The sequence below is a fragment of the Epinephelus moara genome, chromosome 17, assembly GCF_006386435.1.
Source record: "Epinephelus moara isolate mb chromosome 17, YSFRI_EMoa_1.0, whole genome shotgun sequence".
Classification (NCBI taxonomy): domain Eukaryota; kingdom Metazoa; phylum Chordata; class Actinopteri; order Perciformes; family Serranidae; genus Epinephelus; species Epinephelus moara.
Genome location: NC_065522.1, coordinates 17,763,342 through 17,788,333, shown reverse-complemented (window position 1 = coordinate 17,788,333; position 24,992 = coordinate 17,763,342). Strand labels below are relative to the sequence as shown.

General features: G+C 38.5%; 1 protein-coding gene across 1 annotated transcript in view; it reads left to right on the top strand.

Annotated features, from left to right (window-relative positions):
* usp12b (ubiquitin specific peptidase 12b) overlaps window positions 1-24,232 on the top strand; it is a 28,385-nt gene extending 4,153 nt beyond the window's left edge. Inside the window, exons 2-10 of the mRNA XM_050066829.1 lie at window positions 2,281-2,361; window positions 2,533-2,616; window positions 4,731-4,860; window positions 5,464-5,759; window positions 6,090-6,166; window positions 6,354-6,437; window positions 9,259-9,456; window positions 10,228-10,306; window positions 17,809-24,232. Of these exons, the coding sequence (XP_049922786.1) occupies window positions 2,281-2,361; window positions 2,533-2,616; window positions 4,731-4,860; window positions 5,464-5,759; window positions 6,090-6,166; window positions 6,354-6,437; window positions 9,259-9,456; window positions 10,228-10,306; window positions 17,809-17,910 (1,131 nt within the window). The 3' untranslated portion in view covers window positions 17,911-24,232. The remainder of the gene's footprint in view (window positions 1-2,280; window positions 2,362-2,532; window positions 2,617-4,730; window positions 4,861-5,463; window positions 5,760-6,089; window positions 6,167-6,353; window positions 6,438-9,258; window positions 9,457-10,227; window positions 10,307-17,808) is intronic.
* Window positions 24,233-24,992: the final 760 nt, after the last annotated feature.

Below are 24,992 nucleotides of genomic sequence, written 5' to 3'. Positions count from 1 at the left end.
GACGTGGTGTTGTTAGATAAATAACCTCAGCCGAGGCTTCATTTGCTCTCCTCTTGTTGACTTTACATGGACTGCAGTGTGATGATGAGTAACAACTGAGCAGCTCCATTTGCGTAGTCATTCACCCCTGAAGGAAAAGCTGCATCATTGTTATCATCATCATCACTGTCCCCCTCCTCTCTCTGTGCCTCTCTCCTGCCTTAATATAGTAATCAATTTCTGGAAGCTCAGACCGAATGACATCCAGAAGCAAAAGGTTTTATAATGACTGAAAGACTTGTTTCATTGCGTTTTAAAGTTCAGTCTTATGATGGTCTGGCATTTACCAAAAAAACCACTGCTACATTTTGGAGAGCGAATGTTGTTACAGCAGTAAAACAGAGCCATTCTTTTAGTGTTTGCTAAGATTTTTAAACTGCATCATACAGTGAAAGTCATGTTTTTGAGAATGATTCAGAAGCCTCCTGTGGTAAAAGCTACATTTGTTTAATCTGTACTGTAGGAAGTCATTTCAGCATTTACAATGCAGGCATGATTTTTATTTTTAAAAAGACTGCTTTACTGTCTTGTCTTGAAAATCCCCTAAATGTGTGTTTATGTACATGTGCAATTTTAGTGTTGTACACAGTGTGGGAACTTTGAGTTTCACACACAGTTTTCTGCTTAAAGTCAGATGCTTTCTTGTCTTGGTGTTACCTCACCAAGTATGTAATTTGTGCACAATTTTTATTTTGACATTTACAATTTTTTGTCTCCTCACATTTAAAATCATGAATTTCTGATGCAGCGTTTTTTCACTTGTGTGCAACCACATTTTGTTTTGTTTTTTCCATTCAGCATCATTTTACAAGCTCAAAATGTCATTGGATTTTGATAGAGCTAAGCTTTTCTGATGAAGACTTAAACAGTTTCATGGGTATATTTTAGGGCTGGGCGATATGGACAAAAATTCATGTCTTGTTATTGACAGGCTGACTGGAGAAACAAGATTGTATTTTCAGTTGCAGGCCAAAGCCACATTTGCCACAGATAAACACTTGTCTTTATCTCGACACATTTTCCCCACAAATACAACATGCTAATGTTTTTAGCACAAGCCTATGGCATTTTACATTATATAAATTAGCCTAGCAGCTAGCAGACTTTTCCTCTACTCATATTAGGCCTGGGACAACACAGCAACATTTAACAAAGGTAAAGTTACAAAATTTGGCTCCATTACAGCTCACATTTAACAAAGGTAAAGTTACAAAATTTGGCTCCATTACAGCTCACAAGTTTCACTGACAAAGCAACTGTCTTATACTAAACACGTTTTCCAAACAAATACAACATGCTAACGTTATTAGCACAAGCCTATGGCATTTTACATTGTATAAGTTAGCCTAGTGACTAGTGGAGGTTTCCTCTGCTCATATGAAGCCAGGATAAATCCCGAAGTATAATACAGATTCTGTTTGGCTTGTTAAAGCAATTAATAAATAAATGAATAAACAAAAATGCACGCTTAAAGCTCCTCTCAATGTTATTGCTGTGCTCCCATGATAGTGCACTCATATCCTGAAGTGCCCTTTCAGCTTGCTGTAGATATGACAGCTGAGTCATGGGAGTACATTTGGGGATTTTTGGGCACTGTTGGGTAATACAAGAAAACCAGGAAGTGGCCTTTTAATAACAAATGCACCACCTGCATGTCAGAACAGTGGGATATATCTGGCATAATCTGACAAGCCAGTTTATGTGCCATTTCTGCAGTTGCATACTTTTAATTAATGTGTTTATGTGTTGTAACAGAATGTACTTCTTCTACGTTTTCTATTCTATAGACACTAACTCAAAGTGTTTTACACACAGCGAGGTAACCACTCTGATAGTCAAGCTGAATAATGATATTAAAGAAGTGACTTGGTTAAAGGTTTGTCCTGAGTCATTCTGGTAAAGCTCTGTCATTAAGATGCCTATTGATTATTGGCGTAGTTATGAAGCATATACAATAAGTAATGAGACTTACACGGAGAAAATCAGAACATAAATGGAGGAAATGAAGCAGGAAACACAGCTGCAGCAAACAGATGGTTGACAGTCCAGCAGAGCGCAGAGAAAATAGAGCAGGAAAACAGAAAACAATGAGGAGGAAACAGGAGCACAAAGGAGGGATTCAGATGGGTAATTTCACGTAAAGGAAATGTTTATTTTACTGTACTGTGTCGTTGCGCATGCATCTTTTTGTTTTTAACCACACACCATATCATTAAATATTCTCCTCTTTTTCTTCTTCAGGGCGCCAATGCCTCTGCCTTGGAAAAGGAGATTGGACCGGAACAGTTTCCCGTTAATGAACACTACTTTGGATTGGTCAACGTAAGTGTCAGCTAAGAGCACATATCGCTGCCCCTCAGTTAGTGTAAAGGCAGTCTAGCTTTACTGCTAAAACACATTAACACATCTCAGGATCAGGAGCATCCCCTCCCCTCAGTCCTGTATCTGTCTTTCTCTCCGTGTCTCTCATTCTGTCTCTGTTTTTTTTCCTAGTTTGGCAACACCTGCTACTGTAACTCAGTGCTGCAGGCTCTGTATTTCTGTCGACCGTTCAGGGAGAAGGTTTTGGCATACAAGGTAAGTGATGAGAGACATGTTAGCTTTACCATCCAGCAGTGTTCTTATCCTCATATTTCTATAGTGGACTTAAATGTCATACTAAAACAATGCACTGAAATACCCTCAAAAATAGTGATATACCAGTCTGAATATAAGACCATACTTTTTGTGGATATTATATTTGTGGTGCTGTATTTGTTGACTAGATGTTAAGGTATTCAGCAGATATATCCGCTGCGAGGTTTATAAACCTCTTGAACATGTAATGGCTCCTTAATTAGCAAGCTGACTTTACATAGATGGCATATCTTTTCAATTTCTCCTGACATTGTGTTGTTTGGTTTGTTCACCGCTCCGCGACATGCACGTTAAGGCCCGAACATACTCGGGCGGAACATACGTGGAACGGATTCCGCGGAGGTCCGAGCGGACTCAAAGCGGACATCCGCAAGCCCTGTGCGCGCAAAGCTCAGATTTTACGACCGCGTGCACCAGTGACTGCTCGGCATGTATTTTTCACATCGCGGGGATTTTTCACGGACATTTTTACAGGAAACTTCAACGCGGAAGTGCGCTCGACTATGAAAGCCCGAATGACTGCGGACATTCCTCGCGGAGTCCGCTCCGCTTATAGTACGCCCGAGTATGCTTGTGTCAAGCGGGCGGTCAGTCAGGTAAAAAAAAAAAAAAGTTGATGCGGGATACATGTGTGCATCGCAGACAGTAGATGGGCTTTGGTAGAGCCTTGGTTCAGAGTCAACTTTAGATTCTAGTGGAGCCCATACCATAGATAAAGGACTCAAAAGGACTCAAAAATAAATGGCGCTGGGCATGGGTAGGTGACTCATTCCTCATGCCTCACCCTGAAAAAAATTTTCAGGCTTGGGATTTAAGAATATCGTTATTGCAAAAATACTCTGAAATATCATGATATTATTTTAGAGCCATATCGCCCACCCCTAATTTCTACCTAGAAATAGGTGTTCAAAAATGTAAAATGTAGGCAACATTAATGAGAATTAAGACAAGGGTCAACAGTTAAACCAGATTATCTAGCCACTTTCAATGGAGGCAAAACTGAAAGTGTGTGAATAGGAAAACTGTGCACAACTATGGTAAGAATCAAAGGCTTAACCAGGAATCCTTATCCCACTGTATGCCTTTATATTCTCTTCCAAATAACTCTGATCAACCTTGATGTTTGTTGCCCCAACATAATCTATTTTTATTAGTGTTGCCACATTATGAGAGCTCAGTAATTACTTTGTTAGGTACAGTCTTATCATAACTGATAGAATCAATGGCTGGAGCCACAAAAATAACACCACAGCTGGGACAAATTGTTGTTTTACTCGTTCAGCCTAGTTTCTGATGGCTTGTGTAGCACAGAGCCCGAGAAGTCAGTGTGTGTTGTGGGTGGTTGCTAATGATTTAATAAAAAGATTGTTTGCTGGTCCAATATGTAGGTTCAGTTGCTCCTGTAATACGCCTTGCTGCCACTGCGGAAACATGTTTCTGACAAGTGAAAACAAACAGAAAGCGATTAGGAGCTCAAAAAGACGTAAGTCTGAAAATGCTAACAGTTCAAGAAATGTACTACGATTGAGTCCAAGAGCTTGACTGCAGAGTGATGAGCAGAATGAAGAATTAGCTACACTAATGTGGACTTTAAAGTATGTTATGCTTCCATGGAAATACTTCATGTTTCATTTTTATGAGCGAACAGGCTTCAGGAATCTTTCCCTTGGATTAATAGTATCTCTGGCAAACTTTCCGAACAAGACAGGTCGGATAAAGTGTTTCTTATCTTCAAACATTGTTGGGAAAGAATCCATTTCTCTGTTGTTTAATTGTCTTACAGAGAGAGACTTTAAAACCTCCTCTGACTGTTCTGTCCCTCGGTTACCTCTCACCCTGATTGAGTTAAATATAAATTTCATAGGTCATTAATATCACATTGTGTGTGTGTTATGGTTTTGTCATATCACTCCCATAGATTAGATAAAATGTCAAGGTTCAGGCCGGATGTGGCCTCACCTCAGCTGCACTTTAGAGCTCTGTACATCAGAGAAAGTTGTTTATGGTTTGTCGAAGTCTCAGAGGAGTTACAGGTGTGTCCTCGTTCTTCGTAGGTGCAGCCGCGCCGCAAGGAGTCCCTCCTCACCTGTCTGGCCGACCTGTTCAACAGCATCGCGACACAGAAGAAGAAAGTCGGAGTCATCCCTCCCAAGAAGTTCATCTCACGACTGAGAAAAGAAAATGGTAGGCATCGTTACAGTGTAATACTGTACTGAAAGGAAGGAGAGAGGGATGTTTGGACTTGACAGCTCTGCCAGATTGTGCAGCTGTTGCTCCTGTCAGAAACTTCACCACATGACTTCCTCCACTTTACTCAGGAAAACATCAATCCAGCACCATGTGTTTAGAAATTAGAGACCTGAAATGGTCTTTCACCAGCTATTTGTTAAGACTGACACAGAGGAGTTATCTGATTATGGAGGGAGAGAGGGACGAGGCGGAGAGCGGGGGAAAAGGAGCGAGGAAGAAAAAGGACAGAGGGGAGGGGGTATTTCAGCTGAGAAGTTAATCTCACAGCTGAGGAAATAAAATTGTCAGCCAAAATCCTGGAGCGGAAAGCAGATGAGAAAGAAGAGATCTTAATTGCCTCTATTTCTCCTCGCCAACACATGCTGATGTTGTTTATTTTCTGTTCTCGCTTTCTTCCTTCCCGGTCTGTCTCGATTTCTCTTGATTTATACCCTTCTCTATATTCCTTCCACCACTTCTCTAAAACTATCTATTTTTTTTTTTTTTCGATTTTGTTTGTCTACATATTTTTTGTTTTCTCCGTCCGTCCCCCCTCAGAGCTGTTTGACAACTACATGCAGCAGGACGCCCACGAATTCCTCAACTACCTCCTCAACACCATCGCAGACCTGCTCCAGGAGGAGAAGAGCCAGGAGCGACAGCAGAATGGAAAACTGGTGCAGAATGGAGGAGGAGGTGGAGGAGGCGGAGGAGGGACGGGAGGAGGAAGTGAGGGAGGAGGAGGAGGAGGAGGAGGAGAAGGGGAAGGAGGAAAGGAGACACAACAGACTTGGGTCCATGAGATTTTCCAAGGAACACTGACCAACGAGACGCGCTGCCTCAACTGTGAAGCTGTAAGTTAGATGCCTAAAAAACAGACTTACTAAGAATCATAAACATGAATGGTAACAATGTTGGGTTTAAAATGCTTGGAAAAAAAGTTCCTTTTGCAAATGTTTTTATGAGGCATTCAACCCATTTGTTGGACCTCAAGGATACACACATTTGTGCTAACACAATGTAAAAAGAATTGTGTTTGTTTACAAGAAAACACCACAGGACACCTCCACATTTTTATGTGTTTACCTGGCGGTGCCCTCATCTGTCGCTGCATCACAAAACACTGTTTTCCCTTTGTAATAAGAGAATCCATGTGACCTTGAGTGTCTTCACTTGCACTGCAGGTGAGCAGTAAAGACGAGGACTTTCTGGATCTGTCGGTGGACGTGGAGCAGAACACCTCCATCACGCACTGTCTCAGGTAACATGGAGCTCTCATCAGTCGTCCATGAAAAGGGAAATTAGTCTTTTATGCTCAGCTGATGTGGAAACCCACGGAGATGAAGCTTGAATTTTGATTAGGACTCTTAAGGTTTTTAAACATTGTTTATTTGTGTTGGTAAATGTGTGTGTGTGTGTGTGTGTGTGTGTGTGTGTGTTCTTAACAGGGGCTTCAGCAACACAGAGACGTTATGTAGTGAATACAAATACTACTGTGAGCAGTGTCGCAGCAAACAGGAAGCCCAGAAAAGGTGGGTGACATCGTGTGCTAGTTACTTTTATTTCCTGCCGTGCAGATTTAGAATCTTTCTTTCTTTCTTTCTTTCTTTCTTTCTTTCTTTCTTTCTTTCACCAGTGGTGTAGTGGAGGGTATACTCAGGTATACGGGGTATACCCACTTCTTTTTCTATCCAGTTACAGTCTACTCACCTATCAGCTAAAAAGCCATTGTAATATATGGAGAGTATGCCCACTTTCTCATCGGTAACCTACCTATCTATCGAGTAATACATCCACCTCATCAACTACCACTACACCACCAATCTGGAAATCCATTGGTAAAAAAAACAAACAAAAAAAAACCTTTTTTTTTTTTTCTTCCTTTACCTCTGGAGGCACAGCCCGGAGTTTTTCGACTAACGGAAGTGCAGGGGCCTCGGCGATTGCTCACGCCCTTCACTTCCGGCGGTGCCCCCAGGGAATCGCCGTGTTGTTTACAAATACTTTTGGTAGAAAACCAACAGAGTTTAGCTATATATCACATTTTTCACGTCACTATATCACCGTGTAGACTAATCTGATGTTTGTAAAGTCTATAAACACAATGATTGAACAAACGTTACTATTTCTGTGTGCACGTTTTGTAATTAATAACATGGTTATCGTAGATTAGCTGGGCTAACCGTTAGCTGTTAACCAAAGACTGTATAAAAATAAGGTAATAACTCAATAAACGGTCCGTGAATAAAATATATTTTTCCAGCGGATATCTTACATGATTGAGCTAGCAAAGCAGTTTTGTGTTGCTATGTGTGGTATTTATTCAGTTATGGGAAATCACGATGTCTAGAAAGCATCAGTGGCTGCAGCTGACAGGGACAGTTAGCAAAGCTAACATCAGGACGTCTTCTGTTAAAAGCCTCCCGTTGTTGGATACGACATGAAACTACTCCAGTTAGCTCAATCATGTTGTAACTCAGACATCTGCTGGAAAAAAATTTTTTTTTCACGTTGGTGAGACGGCGTTTTGGGTGGAGTGGTCGCTATGGACGCGGAGCTTGCTGTTTCTGTAGGTACACATTTCCTGGGGACACCTGCACGTCTCGCCCCCGCCCCCTCCATTGTGATTGGCTAAAGCGCAGCATCGTTCAAACTCAAAACTCTGCTGGTGGGCCATCACGATAAGAGTGTGCATGCATAATATGATGTTAATTGCACTACAAAAAAGACTTGATGATCACTAAAATTAGATAGGGAAAAATTGGATATATAGATATTGGTATTGGTTGTCGGTCAAATGAGTTGTTACATATCAATAGGGGTGGGAGTCACCAGAGGATCCATGATAGATATTATTTCGATGCTTGTGTCATGATATGATATTATTGTATTTTTAAATGTACTGCAATAAAATATATTGGGATATATTGTGATTTATTACGTTTTTTCAACTGTGAATTATGTCCCCAAAGGAAAACTTCATTAACGTCTGTTTTATCTAATAAGATGAAGTTTGCAGTCTGTTCATCTCACTTCAGTCTTTTTCTTTTAGGCAGCAAAATGTGTCTAGTAGCCTGAAAAAGCAATTGATTTTATTATTCTAGTAGGCTACCTAAAGTTTAATTGATATTTGTAATATTAATAATTTATATAATAAAGTATTGATACTTGGCACTGTGTGACAAAACGTTACTGCTACACAAAAATATCGTGATACTATGCTGTTTCGATTTTTTCCCCGCAACCCTACGTATCAGCATATCGGATATCGATTAAAAAATCCAATATTGTGCATCTCTGATATTCCTACATAAAACCTACCTCTGCATGGGACTAGATTCACTAACTACCTTTATAATAACCTGCAGTGCTTTAATGAGATAAAGATGATTTGTCTAAAGATTTATCTTGAAAAGGTCTAAAAAAGCTACTTTTGAACACAAAGCTTTAAGGCGGTTGTTGTTGTTGTTTTGTTAACCACATGGAAGGGTTAAGAGATTTGGGGCATTTGAAAATAGTTGCTCTTTGCTATGTGATCTTTCATCAGCATGACCACATTATCTCTATATACATGTGCAGGGGCGGCTCTAACCGCAGTCACGCAGCTGTATGTATAGCACCAGCGCTCTTCAGCTTTTCTAAGCGGATGAATATGGTTCAAGGTTGTTCCAATAGAACGTACCCCTAAACCACATCTGATGTTACTATAGCAACCATTCAGGGCCTTCCTGTTTCAATCTAACAAGCGCATCATGTGTCTTTAGAGTCGACCTGGGCCAAGATTAGCCTTTTATTAAAGCCCATTACTAAGTCTGTGTTAAGTATTGCACAGCAGTTGTATGTGATGACGCTGCAGATTTTTCACACTGTAAACAGAAAAACCAACTGGTAGAAAGCGCCTGTCCTGTATTTTTATACATACCATGCACTGTTTTTGCCTGCTAAGTGCACCAAGTAACATCCATTAGCTTGAAAGGGCCATGCTGTCACCAGCGGCTGCACCTCGCATTAACACTGAGCAGAATGCTGCGAGAGCACGAGCCAAAGGTTTCGGCCAAATTAGGAGGAGCGCACGGCGTCTAAAAACACACTTCTTGTTCCTGATAGGGGGTCTGGAGCTGTAATGGTGTCAACATGGAAAGCTTTTAGCTCTCTGAGGTTTTCTCGGGGGCACACTGCCCTTGCTGCCTGTTGTTGCACGATTCTCTCCTGGTGTTTTTCCGCTGACCTTTTATAAGCTGTGCACTTTGTGTTGTCCTTGATTTTTAAATCTTCTTTGTATTTAGTTCAGTTCAGAGATAATGTCAGTGTCATCATATCTCAAAAACCCCTCTCTGTCTCTCCGTCTCTCAGGATGAGGGTAAAGAAGCTACCGATGATCCTTGCTCTCCATCTGAAGCGCTTTAAATACATGGACCAGCTGCACCGCTACACCAAACTGTCCTATCGCGTCGTCTTCCCCCTGGAGCTCCGCCTCTTCAACACGTCCGGGGACGCCACCAACCCCGACCGCATGTACGACCTGGTGGCTGTCGTTGTACACTGTGGCAGGTAGGTTTTTCTGTTATCCTCAATTTTTGAGGTGTTATGGACTTACATTCTCTTGGAGATGATAGTTTTTGAAGGTGTATAAGAAAGTATAAACCCTCTGCGATAAGGCAACTAAAATCAGACATTTGAAATAACACAATAAAATACCCAGCAATAATATAAGAAAAAGACAGCAGCAATAAAACAGAGAAGAAATGTTGAAAATAAAATTGTGTGCTGGCTTTAATAAGAGACTCTTTTCTCTAGGATATACTTTGAAAAATGAAATGTCATCACAAACAACATAAAAACATAAATATAAGAATAAAAACTGAATAGAAGAGGTAGCAGATGTGTAGATATACTGCAAAGATGACTTGCTGCTGTTTTCTGAGGTTGATCAGCTCACGTCAGCTAATTTGTAAGTGAGCATATGCAAGTTATTAGTCGCTGGATTGTCTTCAGCTTGCAGAGGAGTTTGATGTAATCTTCCTGCGGTGCTTTTCTCAGGTGGATAAACATTGTGTGTAAACACAAAGGGTTGATATGCTTCAGTCTGTTGATGTCAGCGTTTTACTCATTCAAAATTAAAACATCCCTGTATAAAAGATTCAAAAGTAAATGCTGTTTTTAGAGCAATTATTTCATGTTTTTTCCTCTGCCAGTGCCTTGATAGGAGCATCCACATTTATATCTTTACATGGGAATAAGAGACAACCATTAACCACCATTAGCTGTGGCTGTCATGACTTTCTGCTAATACTTTCATAATGTTGTTCGTCCTCTCTGCAGTGGTCCCAACCGCGGACACTACATCACCATCGTCAAGAGCCACGGCTTCTGGCTGCTGTTTGATGACGACATTGTAGAGGTAAGAGAGATTTTATAATTCTGTTTCCTCTGTCTTTTTTTTTTTTTACGACCGCATTCAATTTAAATTCTTTTTAGTATTTGTTCATTTTACAGTGACTTGGATGTCTTCAAAACCAGTCCCCACTTTAAATGTGCCATAATGTTACATTCTTCAGCATGTAGTTCAATACAGTCTTATACATTCTCCGAAATGTAGTTACATCCTGAGCTTCATTTCCTTGAGCCTTCACTATACAAAGATTTGTTTTAGGTTTTATACTTTGCTGTTGCAATATTATGTTATCTCAATTGTTTTCTTATTTTATACATTAGCAAATAAATCCCAGAAGAGTAACTGTTTATAGAACACCACTAAACAAAAGTTTCAACAGAATTAAGAGACAACATTGATGATAACAGATACAAAATTTACAAAAAATTCTTAGAACAAAGCAATTAAAAACAATAGAAACGTTGTAGAATAAATGGAATAAGGGAGCAAAATGTAATTTAAAAAAAGGTGTAAGCTATATGATAATAGTATCTGAGATCTGTGAGGTAATTAACCTCATGAAACCTAGAGCGACATCACTTTTCTTCTTTTGCTTTTAGACACCTTTCGCAAGTATTGAAGGCTTTGAACCTTGCAATTTGGTAAGAAATGTCTCACAAATTGCAAAAAAAAATGCAGAAAAAAGAAGAAATTTTAAGCAATTTCCAGGTGATTTCTTTTTTGTTTGCTTTTTACGTTCTTTCTTTTTTTGTTTTTACTAATTTTCTTGTTTTTAAGTTTCTCTTTTTACCTATTTCTTGCAAATTTTTAGGGTCATATCTTAGTTGCTCGCTGCCTTCTTCCCATGTTTTTGAAAGAAACCAGGCCAGTTTGGCCATGGTTTAAAGGGTTAAAAGAACAGGCAGAAAAAAACTTTGTACTTCTTGGTATTTAGTCTCAACTCAAAATAAACAAAAAAAAATCTGATAGAAACAGGAGATCAGTGTATAAAAAGCGGTATTTTGTAAAAGTAAAATAAAAGCTCAGGAAGCTTTATTAACTGTCTTATTGCTCAAACATCAATCAAAGATAAATTAACCCATCAGCTGTCCAAAGTTTCTTCCTCACCAGACAGGAATGTCAAATAGCTATCCTTCCAGACTCCATGTAGATCCTGGCAACCCCTGTGTTGTGTCTGGATTTCCTACGACGGGCCGACCTAGATACCTTAACCTTTGCTGAATTATGGGTTAAAATGGGTTTAGCAATCAGGACAAAATTAGAGCAATATTAGGTTTGATGAAAGCATTTATAAAGAAGAAATGTAAGAAGATAAGAGGGGAAAAGAAAACAGAAAGAAGTAGATACCTGCGTCAGATTAGAGTGCAGGATTAGCCCGAAGCCTCGTAGACAAGATCTGGAATGAGAATAATGTTTAGCTGCTTTGTCCTCTTTGCTCTTTCCCTCTCAGCGCCATGTCTCATGCTCAGCACGTACCTGCCTTAGCTGTCCTTTTACTTTAAACTTTATTCATCCAAGTTATGGAATTATTTCTTCTTCTTCTTCTTCTACTACTACTTTTCTACTACAGCTTCTTTTACTAGTACTACAACTTCTTCTACAACTAGCCTACTTCGTCTACTACTGCTACTCTTCTACTGTCTCATCTTGTACTACTACTGCTACTCTTCTACTCTCTCATCTTTTACTACTACTATGACTTTTCTACTACTGTTACTGCTACTTCTCCTAGGACTACTTCTTGTACTACTACTACCCCTCTACTTTCTCTTCTTGTACGACTACTACTTCTTCGTCTTCTACTATTACTACTACCTCTACTGCTGCAGCTGCTCTTCGTCTATAGTTACTACCACTTCTTCTGCAGCTACTTCTACTACTACTCTTCTACTATCTCTTCTTGTATTAATACTTTCTACTACTCTGTTTCTTCATCTACCAATACTTTTCTGCTACTACTACTACTACCACCACTTCCTCTGCGACTACTTCTTCTACTACTACTGCTACTCTTCTACTATCTCATCTTCTACTACTACTGTCTCATCTTCTACTACTATTACCGCTACCTCTGCTATGACTACTTCTTCGACTACTGCTACCCTTCCACTTTTTCTTCTTCTACATCTACTACTTCTATCACTTCTTCATCTTCTATTACTACGACTACTCCTGCTACGCTTCTTCTACAGCTAATACTGCTACTCTTCTACTATCTCCTCTTGTACTACTACTTTCTACTACTCTGCTTCTTCTACTACTACTACTTTTCTGCTACTACTACTACGACTCTTCTATTACTACCACTTCCTCTACAACTACTTCTTCTACTACGATTGCTACTCTTCTACTATCTCATCTTCTACTACTACTACGATGTTTGTACTACTATTACTGCTACTTCCTCTATGACTACATCTAGTACTACTACTACCCCTATACTTTCTCTTCTTCTACGATTCCTACTTCTTCATCTTCTAGCACTACTACTCCTGCTACTCTTCTTCTACTACTAGTACTACTCCTACCACTGCAGCTACTTCTTCTACTACTACTGCTAATTCTGCTACTCTACTTCTACGCTTTACACTTCTGCTATACCCTGTTCCACTACTCCTACTTCTACTACAACTGCTATTACTGCTACGTCTTCTACAACTACTACTACTACTCTCTCCTACTATCTCCCACTACTAATTTCTCCTGCTCCGCTTCTTCTACTACTACTGCTTTTCTGCTACTAATACGACTCTTCTATCACGATTACTATTACTACCACTTCTTCTACATCCTCTACTACTACTGTTAGTTTTCTACTACTATTATTGCTACTTCCTCCACAGCGATTACCTCTAATACCACTACTGCTACCCTTCTACATTTTCCTCTAGTACTACTTTTTCTGCTACTACGAGTACTATGAGTTTTCTTCTGCTATTACTACTACTTCTTCTACTACCACTACTCTTGTACTACCTCCCCTTCTACTACTACTGCTACTTTTTCCGCTATTAGTACCACTACTACTCTACTATTACTACTCCTTCTTCTACAAGGTCTTCTACAACTACTACTGCTACTCTTCTGTTGGTACTACTAGTAAATTTTTGACTACAGCATTTTCTGTTTGTGTTTCTGCTACTACTAGTATCTCCTCTTCTACTACTACATTTTCTACTACTTCTACGACTACTTCTACTATGCTACTACACTTGCTCCACTATCGCCTACCTTACTACTACTTTATAAAAAGCAACTTATTTTAGTCTTTCTCTCATCCGCTACTAAAATGTTAATATTTAATTTTAGAGTAGTTGCCATGAAATTTCTGATCCCCTGCAGTTTCTTCTGTAAAACCATCTGCTCTCCGCTCTGATGTGGTGACAGGAGAAAACATGGCAGCCTACATAGAAATAACACACTCTGACATCCATCTAGCATGTTTGATGGCACTCAGCTAACAGTTTCCCAGCTCACCTCTCAGCATGCTGCCATCCACACTGTAGGTGACATGGCAGCAGCAAAGTGATAGTGATAATAATGTGATGATGTATCAATCCAAGAAGGGAAACTCACCTGCATCTCCAACCCTGCAGATATGTAGCTTTAGTGTTAGCCTAATATAGCTCTTTAGTCACTGGCAGTCGACCACATCAGAATCCATCCAAACCCTCTGCATGCTGCTTTGTTTCAGCTCGAGCCAAGTAACCTTTCATTTTTTTTAAATTTTTTTTTTGGCAAAGGAATTGTATGCCAAAGCAATTAAGCTATCAGCGGTTAACCGACTTTGCAGCCATGATCCTAAAATGTTCCAGGGTTTCTGAAGTAATAATCTGTATTAAAGGCAAGCGTACAAACAGTTGTATAATGGTTGCAGAAGTGTTTTGCAAAAACCCCGTCCACTTGGTAGATTAGGTTTAAAAAAAAAAAGTGACAGAAAAGCCTTCAAACACACAAACTGTTTTCTCAATCAGATCTTTCAGATACCACACACAAGATGCTTACAGATCTGTGATGTCAGAATATTTTCCAAAAAATTCCCTAAAATGTTTCTCTAAATGAACTACATAATTTGCTACCAATTACAGGGTAATTACAAATTTATTAAAAAGAAAAAAAATCAACTCTCATATTTCCATGATTCACTGATTATTGGAAGTTGTATTGTTAGCTATGGATAAATGTTCCATTATTGAATGTTTGCGGTCTAAAAAAGGCTCTTTGCTAACAATGAATTGGAATGAATTAATTTGAAGTATACTAATTGATCATAGTCTCTAGAATTTATACCAAATTAAATAGTCCTTTCTTGTAACCATTGTAGGAAGTTCTTCTGAAGTTACAGACCTGTAAAATAAAGTGTTGGTTATTAATCTTTTTGTAGATCACCACCATCAATGACAACCTTAATTAACTACTCTGCCAATTTCTTTAGTAACGTTCAAAAGAAACAAACTGCAGTAAATAAAGATCAGTGTCCTGAAACATTTGTAAATTATGATCTGTTACATCTTCAAACATTCGTTTTATTCATATTAGATTATACAGTTATTTAATAAATACTCACTTTCCTAGTATTGCCTTTTTAAATTACCATGCTAGTGATTTTGCAAGTTTCAGCTCTTAACTATTTTTGAATTGTACACGCCTGATACACTGTTTAAGATTTGTTTTGTGTATTTTCCTTCTGTTCCACTCAGCCATCAGTTTCCATTATTCCTGTATGTGATAAGAATCATTTAGCAGACTCTTGAAACTTGACTGGTCTATTACAGTAAGTCTGCATTAATGTTATCATTGCTGAGTAATGCAAGTTAAGTGCTCATCATCTCTTATCTACACTCTCTGCACTGCATTTAGAGCTGGCCAATATGGAGAAAATAATTTCATCAAATACCTCTGTTGTTACTGTGATGATATTATAGGGCTGACTAATGGTGCTTTCACAATATTTACACAATGAGATTTCTGATAAGTAATCATCAGTAATGTGGATATAATGACTAAGTGGCTAAAGGAAAACAGCTGGAACAGTCTGGTAAGTTCAGAAAGTTACATCACTTACAATAATGCATGTTAAAACCACTTTAAAACGCTTACAATGTCACAGTATTCAAAATCTAAGATGATATCTAGCCTCATATCACAGTATTGATGTATCAGTATATTACCCAGCACTAATAGCATTATATCACAATGATATAAATTTGACAGAAATTACTACAGACTATGTGTAGACTGTGATCCCACAACTCAAGCATGTTTGCCTGCTAGTGCTACGATAGTAATTAATGGACATCAATGGTGTTTTGGAACGACAGAAAAATAGATTTAAATGTCTAAAACGCAACAGTGTGGTTGTGGTGAAAGGGTTAAAACATGCAATGCTCCTTTTTCAAGCATTTCTATACGCGCCCAGACTTTACAATCTTCAATTTTGTTGCCTGTTTTTGGTCTGTGTATGGCTCCAGTTTGGCAACAGTTCTAGCTTGGCCCAATTAAAATGGTTTATTTTACTTTGAATCTCCCCGTCAGTGGGAGAAGTCACCCTGCTGTTTGAATTCAGAGGAAACTGCTCAGTCAGAGTCATCAAGGACTGATGTTTAAAACTGATCCTCATCACCAGTGTATTTTTCCACTATGATGGGACGGAGGCCCAGATGAACATCTGGTCCAGAAACTGACCAAGTTCTGGAAGATTCCGCTGACTTTGCAGAGCAGAAACACAAACAAATCATTTTTTTTATGGTTTGTGGAGATTTACTCTGTCTCACTGCTTTGTATTCCAGCCTTCAGTCTCTTTCTTAAATCTGTCTTTTTGCTTATCTGTCTTTTTTTTGTCTTTCCACCTGGAATTGAAGCTGTCTGACTTTTAAAAACCTGTAGCCAGTTCTCTTTCAACACCCATCCAAAAGTATGTTTTGTGCAATTTGTTTTCAACATCACTCTGTCTCTCTTTGGACAAAGTTGCTACACCAAATATGAAACAGTTGTCAGGGTCAAATCTCAAGATACTCATTGTCAACATATTCGATTCTAAATGGAGATTCGGTAGCAAATAAAAACAAAAGCCTCCATGAAACAGTTACACAACAAAGTTCAAAAGCACAGCTGTTAACTGAAGGGAAGGATTTTATGTTGTGCTCACACAGACAAAGACTTAAGGTCATTTTTATAAAAAGGTTTACCAAGGTGGTGAAGTTTGAAATGTGTTTTTTGTTTGCAAATATGTGTCAAGAATACCATGCTTCTCTGATGGGTTAAGCAAAGTGAAGCATGGCTACTAGTATCTCTTTCTATTGTTTTAGTAAAGCTTTAGAATCATCTTGATGATATGTCCATGACTGTTCTCTCAAACTGGTCACTTGTCAAAAATATATAAAAAGGATATCAACTTGTGGTAAAACTTTTTGGCTCCCTAATACATGATAAATGTTGAGTTATTGTCAGCTGTTCCCGTGCTTTTTTTAATTCACTTTCATTGCATGATGGATACGGGTCACAAATTTACACATTTTACATTCAAACCCTCATTACTTTTGGCAATAACTTTATTTTTCATGTGAAGTTAGGAATAATTCAGAACAAGGATGCACCGGTTTTGAAATTCTGGGTTGATACTGATGTTTGAAATAACAATTTGGCATCTTTTTTTTAAAATAACGGTTTCAAAAGCAATTTTACTCTATTTGATATATCATAAATTCCTTTCTAACACATATTTAATATTGCTGTGAAAACATCAACAAATTTCTCCTTGAAACAACTGTATTTATTCATGTTTCCCACCAGAAACTACATTTTACAAGATTACATTGAACACAGCATGAGAACATGATAATTTACTTTCCCCAAGGACTCATTTTTACTGAATAGAGCTTGAACGCATCATTATGTAACTCAGCGCAACCTCCATGAGCTGTGAGTTGAGGCCATCAGCTAATAACAGCTAACGCTAACACGGATTCACAATGTAGCATTATCAGGGAACAATAGGTTGCCTCCTCGAACGCGACAATTGTGAGCTCACTGCAACCTTTTGTCACGAATGGATCCCAGGGAAGATCTCTGTTCATCCCGAACATGCTTTCTATTGTCCCCTGGAAAGACAGGACGCTGGCTGCTACTAGCCATCGTGTCACACAACAGTGAGATCACAGAGCCCATTTACCAAACACTTATTGTATTCTTCTTCTGCCTGCTCATTAATCTAATGCTGAGCTACATGACAGAGCAGCAACACAGCTGCCATCGAATTGTCAAGAAAACGCTCATGTTATGTGAAAAAAGAAGTCGTTACTTTTAAGAACAAAGAAGGTCAAATGAATTAACTCACTGGGCTGAAGGCCACAAGTCAAAATGGTTTGTTCTGTAAACTGTGTTGCTTGAGTTTTGACCTCTCTAGACTTTTTACTTTCTTCATGCACCTTGTAAGGAGGTGAAGTTGTGTCAGAGATCCCTACGCTGTCTGTATCCAAAGTCTAACAATGTTTCTTCTTCTCTCGTAGAAAATCGACGCACAGGCGATCGAGGAGTTCTACGGTCTGACATCGGACATTTCCAAGAACTCTGAGTCAGGATACATCCTGTTCTACCAGTCCAGAGACTGAACCAGCCAGTGGTAAATCCCCAACAGACTGTCACTCAGCAGAGGGGGAGGCGCTTATGGCTGCCACCGGCTCCGCCCAGTACGCTCACATAAGTATCCAGGCTTTATTTCCTGCAGGCGGAGCTTTGCACTGGAGCGCCACTCGGATCGGTAGAGACTTGTGCAGGTCGCGTGCCAGCCTCCTGGATTACTACCGTTCAAATCCTCTGAGCCCACACTGCTAAAAAGCACCTTAACAAAAAAAACAAGATGGCTGAATCTGTAACACTCGCTTTGCACTGGGGCATCAGCTGGGAAGACTGAGTAACACCAATCCAAGAGGCTGACATCGCCAGGCGCACAGCGGTCCATTTCTGGAGGTAAAAGCAGTTTGGGGCTGTTGAGGCGATGCAGAGTAATCAATCAACTGTTTCCGATGAGACACAGGATTGTAATCCTCCTCGTCACGGTAACCATCAGTGTCATCACAGTCTTCTTTAGCGTTTTTTTTTTTTTGTGTTTGTGTATATTATACCGTGCTAAATTAGCTTTACGCTAACACACAAGTGTCATGCGTTCACCCCCCAGAAAATTCTGGAGACAGAGAAACTAATGTCTTACAGCCATTTTAAAAAGTCCCACCTGTCATAACAAAACCATTGACACTACCTTTGGTGACTGAAGAGCTTGAACGTGTGCACGGAGCGCGGCGCGGTGATGCAGTTGCTAGTTTGCAGTGTTAGTATCATGAAGTGGTGCTAATAACAGATAGTGTTAAAGGCAGAGCGTGAAATGAAAACCAGCCATCTGATAGAGGGACTCATTATTTTTGTTTTTAACTAAGAAGTTATCCCAAATTAATTTAAAATAAATCTGATTTAAGCACTTCCGTTGTATTAATTACACTGAAAGAAGGTTTTCTGTAAATTGCAGCCAAAATCTGTTTGTTCCAATCCTTTTAAAACATCTAAATAAATACTAATAAACAAAAATAATGAGCCTTCCAGATGTGTTGCAGAAAGCAATGAGTGAAAGTGGCTGGCAAAAGTTTTAGTTTTTAAATTCCTGGTGTGACGTGCCATTACGGGTCATGTTTGGTGCCACAGCGGAAACAAGTTTTGAGCGAAGGGCGGTCAGGTGTTTCACCATTAAACAACATAAGCTAACGTTTTTTTAAAAGCAGGCTTTCCATGGTTTTGATAAGCACAGCCTCCTTTTGCAGTTTGCTTTCAAAGTTTTGTGTTTTGACTTTTTTTAAAATGCCAGAATATGCACATTTGTACCATTTATAAGGGACACATACAGAGACTTTTTATTTCCTTGAAGTCAGTACTGACATCCAAGCTGTCACACTACGTACAGGTGGAATGTTTGCATGTTGTGCGTCTTGTCAAAGCTTTATTTCTGGACAGCTAACTCTCAACACCTCCGTACATCTGCCGTGCTGCAGCTGGTTCACTGCACCTCATTATATCAGCCACCAAGCACGCGCTGGCAAATTTCGACTCTGGCTCAAGTGTTTCTCCTGCAGCTGCAGCTCTGGCAGGCATTCAGACCTTTTTACATAACATGTTTTTCACTCCAGAATCTTAAATTGGAAGCCCTCAGTAATGCTGAGAGATGCTAACGGTCTGCTGATGAGGAGCGCGTCCGCTGCTGGTTGAAGACGTGGTGTATTTAGTGCAGTGAGACTGTCTCTGTCTGATGTTTATCTCAGTGGTTTAAAATGGATTCCTCTCCTCCGTATCTTTTAAAATCTAATTCAGCACAATAGGAAAGAGACCAGGATGGTAATAACTTTTGATGTCATGATGACTAATTCTCTTAAAAAATAATGTAACGGATGAAAATGCGCAGGAAAGGCAGCTTTTCTAATGTGAGGCTGGTTTTCTCTTTCTCTCATCACTGTAAATCAAACCCTTTGGGGCTTTTTCAATTGTCTGCCACACAAAAAACTGAAAGTCTTCTTTTGCTATTGGAATTTTCTTTGAAAATTTTAAATCCTTTAATAAAAAAATCAATGAGGAATAATGAAAATAATTATTAGTAGCAGCCATATAATAAATGCATTTTATCAACTTCTAAAAACTAGAAAAAATGGGATGCAAAAGTTTTATCTGCTCCTTGAGGTCTCTTACAAGATATTTCAGTAGATTGTGAAGTAATTTAATGGTAATAATAGTTGGCATTATTATTAATCACAGATCTACAAATATGCTCCTGAAGAGATTAAATGTAATCTAATAGGGCTACAACTAACAATTGTTTTCATTATTGCTGTTTGTTCAACGTAATTAGTCAATAAAATTTCAGAAAACTAAAAAAATGCGCATTTTATCTTCTCAGACCGAAGGGGATGTTTTATAAGTTAGGACTGTCAAAAAAACAAACAAAAACAAATTAACTACATGCTCTGTGATTAATTTGTCTAAATAAATTCTAATGAATTTTTATGAGTCAGTCGATCACAGGTAGACTTACTCAGTTAGCGTCTGAACGCCCGGTCGAGTCAGGCTTGACAAGGCTAGCTGCTAGCGCTAGCATCAGAGGCTGTGCTAGCAGGCTTTAAGTACACCGAGGGTACAAAAATTCCTTACTGCAAAGAATGGTGCTCCTATCAACAGTTCCATCTGGGCCTTTTTTTAAATGTAAATGTTGCATTCACGTGGCCAAGCAGCATCGTCTCATCTGCCTCCATCATGTGACAAAGCCACTGTGGCCTTCAATGATGCACCGGGTCAAAGGGCACCACGGAACGCGATTAATTGGCGTTGATTGAATCAGTAATTTTTTTTTTTTTCTGTGATTGATTAGTGAAAATTATTATTTTTGATGGCCCTATTTTAAATAGCTTATTTTCTCCTACAAACAAAAAAATATTCAATTTACAGTGACAGAAAACAGAGAAAACACCAGATCTTCACATTTGAGAAGCTGTAACCAATAAACTTTCAAAGAATTTTTTAGTGAGGTAACAAATATCTGACTGTCAGAACTAGTTGCGGAATTATTTTTCTGTTCATCAACTTATCATTGACATTGACTGCAAAGAGTGGTATTGGTGCCGAGGAAAAAAAACAGTGTAATGAATGGGTTTTAACTGTGCTGAGGAAAGGAGAAACATTTTAAAGTCTGTACTCGTCCTCCCAAACTTGAGCCCTCTGATAGGCAACAGCCTCAGTTTTTCACCTCTGTTGTTTTAACGCACAAACAAACCAAATGTATTTTTTTTTCTTGTTTGTTTCATCTTGTTTTTTAATGCCGCCAAGCTCGTGAGGCTTCACCCAACTGGGCCCTCTCAGATTAACAAGCAAGCTCACCCCGTCAGTCTGTAACAGAGCTGCAGCAGATGGAAAGTGAATGGAAACATGCTCTGTGTAGCCTTTAAAGGTGTTTATATTCTACAGTAGTTGAGTGGCCCGGGCAGTGGGTCAGTTATTATCTGAATGTTATACAGTTGTACAGTAAAATAAAAATAGGGCTGCTGCTTGACCTGTAAAAACACCATGTGGAGTCAGGTACGTCTCAATAATCTGAAGTCGCTCTCTTTCTTGAGTCCTTCTGTTTGCATGTTCTCCCTGTGTCAGCGTGGGTTTTCTCTGGGTACTCCAGCTTCCTCCCACAGTCCAGAGACATGCAGGTTAATTGGTGACTCTAAATTGTCCGTAGGTGTGAATGTGAGTGTCTCTATGTGTCAGCCCTGTGATAGTCTGGTGACCTGTCCAAGGTGTACTCCACCTCTCTTACTTAGACTTACTTAATCTAACTTACTCAGTTTTCAAAACGCCGTAAATGAAAGGCGGAAATAGAGCGACTTCAGATGACGTGTCCCAAACGTTTCACTTCATCAACAGGTTTTTAAAGTCAACACTATTTCCATTTCCTGTCTGTGCTGCTCTTGAGCTCAGTTAACCTACATGAAGGATGATGTTTTCGGGCGGTGCTGAATTTTTGGGGTTCAGTTCTGCAATTTCTGAAAGTCATAAATCGTAGTTTACGGGTTATATCCAGGCACCATCAAAAACTGTGGACTCCTTTAAGAGTTACTTTCATATATGGTGTGTTTATATTTTAAGCATTTTGAGAAAATTTTTCCATTTACTCGTGTAAATGAATGAAAAAAAGCACAAAAGCACGTTATCTGGGGGGTGAAAGTCCACAGATTCAGTTTGGAGCTGGTTATGATTCTGTTTTTTAATGAAATGCAGTTTCATGGAAATTATCGGAACCAAAACTGTACATGTGTTGGTTGAAGTTTTTTGACTAGACAAAGCGTTGGAAACCATGTTGAAACAAGGCTCTTTTTTTAATTTAAATACTATAAATATTATTATTATTCTGAATGTTTATGTTTATCTTCTTTTTCCTAGATGTTTCACTTGTTTTTGATATATTTCACTAATTTTACTAGTCTACCATTCTTGTGTAGGCAGCTCTGGATATTTTGAAGATTATTTTGGTTTAATTTTGGGAGTGTGTGACGAGAGATGTTGATGTGTACATAAATACAGATGTTATTATTGGAATATAAATAATTGCTTGCTTGAAATAATCAGCAGACCTAGATCAAAAATGTTAGTGGATGTTATGTCTCAAAATACTTTTATTCTGGTAACGAACCAACACGCCTGGTGCTCAAAAAGTAACAAGCCCCACCCATCTGGCGTCCCAGGCAGCCTAAACCAAACAGCCCCAAAGTGAGCTCATATGTAATCTGACTGATCACATTATAATGCACAGAAAACTGACTGATTTTACTCACATACACTTATTTTGAAGAAGTTCCCGTACAAGAAACTGCTGTGCAGAAAGTAACTGACCAAAAACTGTTCTGTGTATTACTGTGTTAAAGGAAAAATCCACTTTGGAGTACAAAACACTTGAAAAGAAAAATCAACTGTTGGTTAGTTTTTCTTTTTCTCTCTCAACCTGTTATAATTTGATTTTTACTTTTTTCCGTGAGTAACTTGTCAACACACGAAAAGACTGTAGGGCTACTAATTGCCTTCTAGGGACAAAATAAAGTTGAAGTTGTAGGGTGAGAGGAGTTTATCCTTTAATTGTAAAATGTTCCACTGAACACATATCGGCAAATATGTCAGTATCAGATTTTTAAAACTTTCTAATATTAATATCAGCATTAAAATCCAGTATCAGCGAAGATAAATAACTTCAGTTGCTTTTTTCTGTACAAAAACTTTAAAAAATATTTTTTTTAAATATGCAGAAACGAAATGAACAAAAATCAAAATTGGAGTAGTACAAGTAAAATTATGACATTGACTCTTCAAAAAGTACGAAATTGGCAATTAATTTCACCAAGCATTAAGTGTAAAGTTTTATTTCTCTGAGTACTGGACTAAAAATGACTTAACTTTTATACACGGCTCCACTCTTGCTACGTTAAACTGATAATTAGCGTTGTGATTATTTACCCAATCAGAGTCTTGAGTGCATTGTTTCTGATCAGACTTTACACCACTATTCAACAATCAAATACCAGGAACAAATCAATGATGGGTTCTTGTCTGAGGTTTTAAGAAAGCTATCATGGGAAAGCAGAAACATTTTGTCCCAGAATACCTAATTAAATAAAAACTGACATTTGCAAGTGGATTTTTCCTTAACAGTTTGACTTGTTCCGTCCTCTGAAATGTCCCTTTAGGGCTTCAGTTGTCCACATCACTCCCCCTTTTCAGACTCACCAAGAATGTAAATGTTTAGAGCCCAGTCTGTGATGGGGGAAAAGTGACTGAATGTGTCATTAACACTCTGATATTGTATGTTGCAACTAAATCATGTGCCAGGTGGCAGCAGCCTCACAGACACAAACCAAATGGCTATCAACTTAGGATCCAAACAGTTCAGAAAAGATTCAGACTCCTTGATTGTTTTGCACATTGGTTTCAAACTTAAAGAAAAGTAAGTTGTGTTTATGCATCAGTTTATGTAAAATACTCCATTATGAAGTTCGTATTCTGCTCCTTGACTGAGACTGAAGTTCAGAAGACTGGGGGTAAAAAACAATCAAGGTGATAGAGTCTTTTCCGGAAAGGTCTGTTCTTATTTTAGCACCAGTCAGAGACACAGAAATGTTTTAGCTGGTTTTTGCAGCAGACATTTAATTGGCCATGAAAATGCACAGTCTGGGGCTTCTCAGTTCCAGCTAACAATTGAATCATTCTCTTGAGTTGTGAGTGTTTGTCAAGGCTGCTGCTGCTGCACATACTGCTGTCTGAAGTTCATTCTGAATACATGTAGATGCAGTGAAGTTTGGGAATGACGGCTGGTTCTGATGGTGTCCAAACTGTTTGAAATAAAACAAACTGGTTTTTAAGATGGAATGATCTGGACTGTCTTATTTGTTTTATCTAAGTATTCAGTTTATGGTTGATATATTGATGAGGAAGGATTTCAGTTTAGTTTTAAGGACAAATTTTCATATTAACTTTGATAACAGTATTTAAAGTGTCACAGTATAGTTTGTAATAGAAAAGGACTGGTTTCATAATATTATTTCTTATAATGTAAAAGAATAACTGTATAGCATGTAAAAACAGCCATATAAATCATGGTGTAGTATGTTGCAAAAACGACAAAAAAAAAAAAAAAAAAAAGTCATAGTATAGTATATTGTAAAAGGTGCCACAAAAAAGTCTTCGTATAGTGGGGCATAAAAAGTGTCAATAAAAAGTCATACTATGTCATCGTATGTCGTAAAAATTGATATGAAATGTCACAGTATAGTATGTCTTCAAGTGCCATAAAAAGACTTACTGGTATGTCGTCAAAAGTAAGGGAAGAAAAGGCTTAGTTTAGTATGTGGAAAAAAGTGCCATAAAAAAGTAATGTATGTCCTGAAAGTGCCATAAAAAGACATTGTATAGTATATCATAAAAGTGCCATAACAAAGTCATAGTATAGTATATCATAAAAATGCAATAAAAAAGTATTAGGATAGTATGACTTAAAAGTGCCATAGAAAAGGAATAGTATAGTATGTCGTACAAGTGACATAAAAAGTCATAGTATAATAAGGCATAAAAGTGCCAGAAAAGGATGAAAGGATTTTTGGATGAAAAAACATTATAGTATACTATGTCG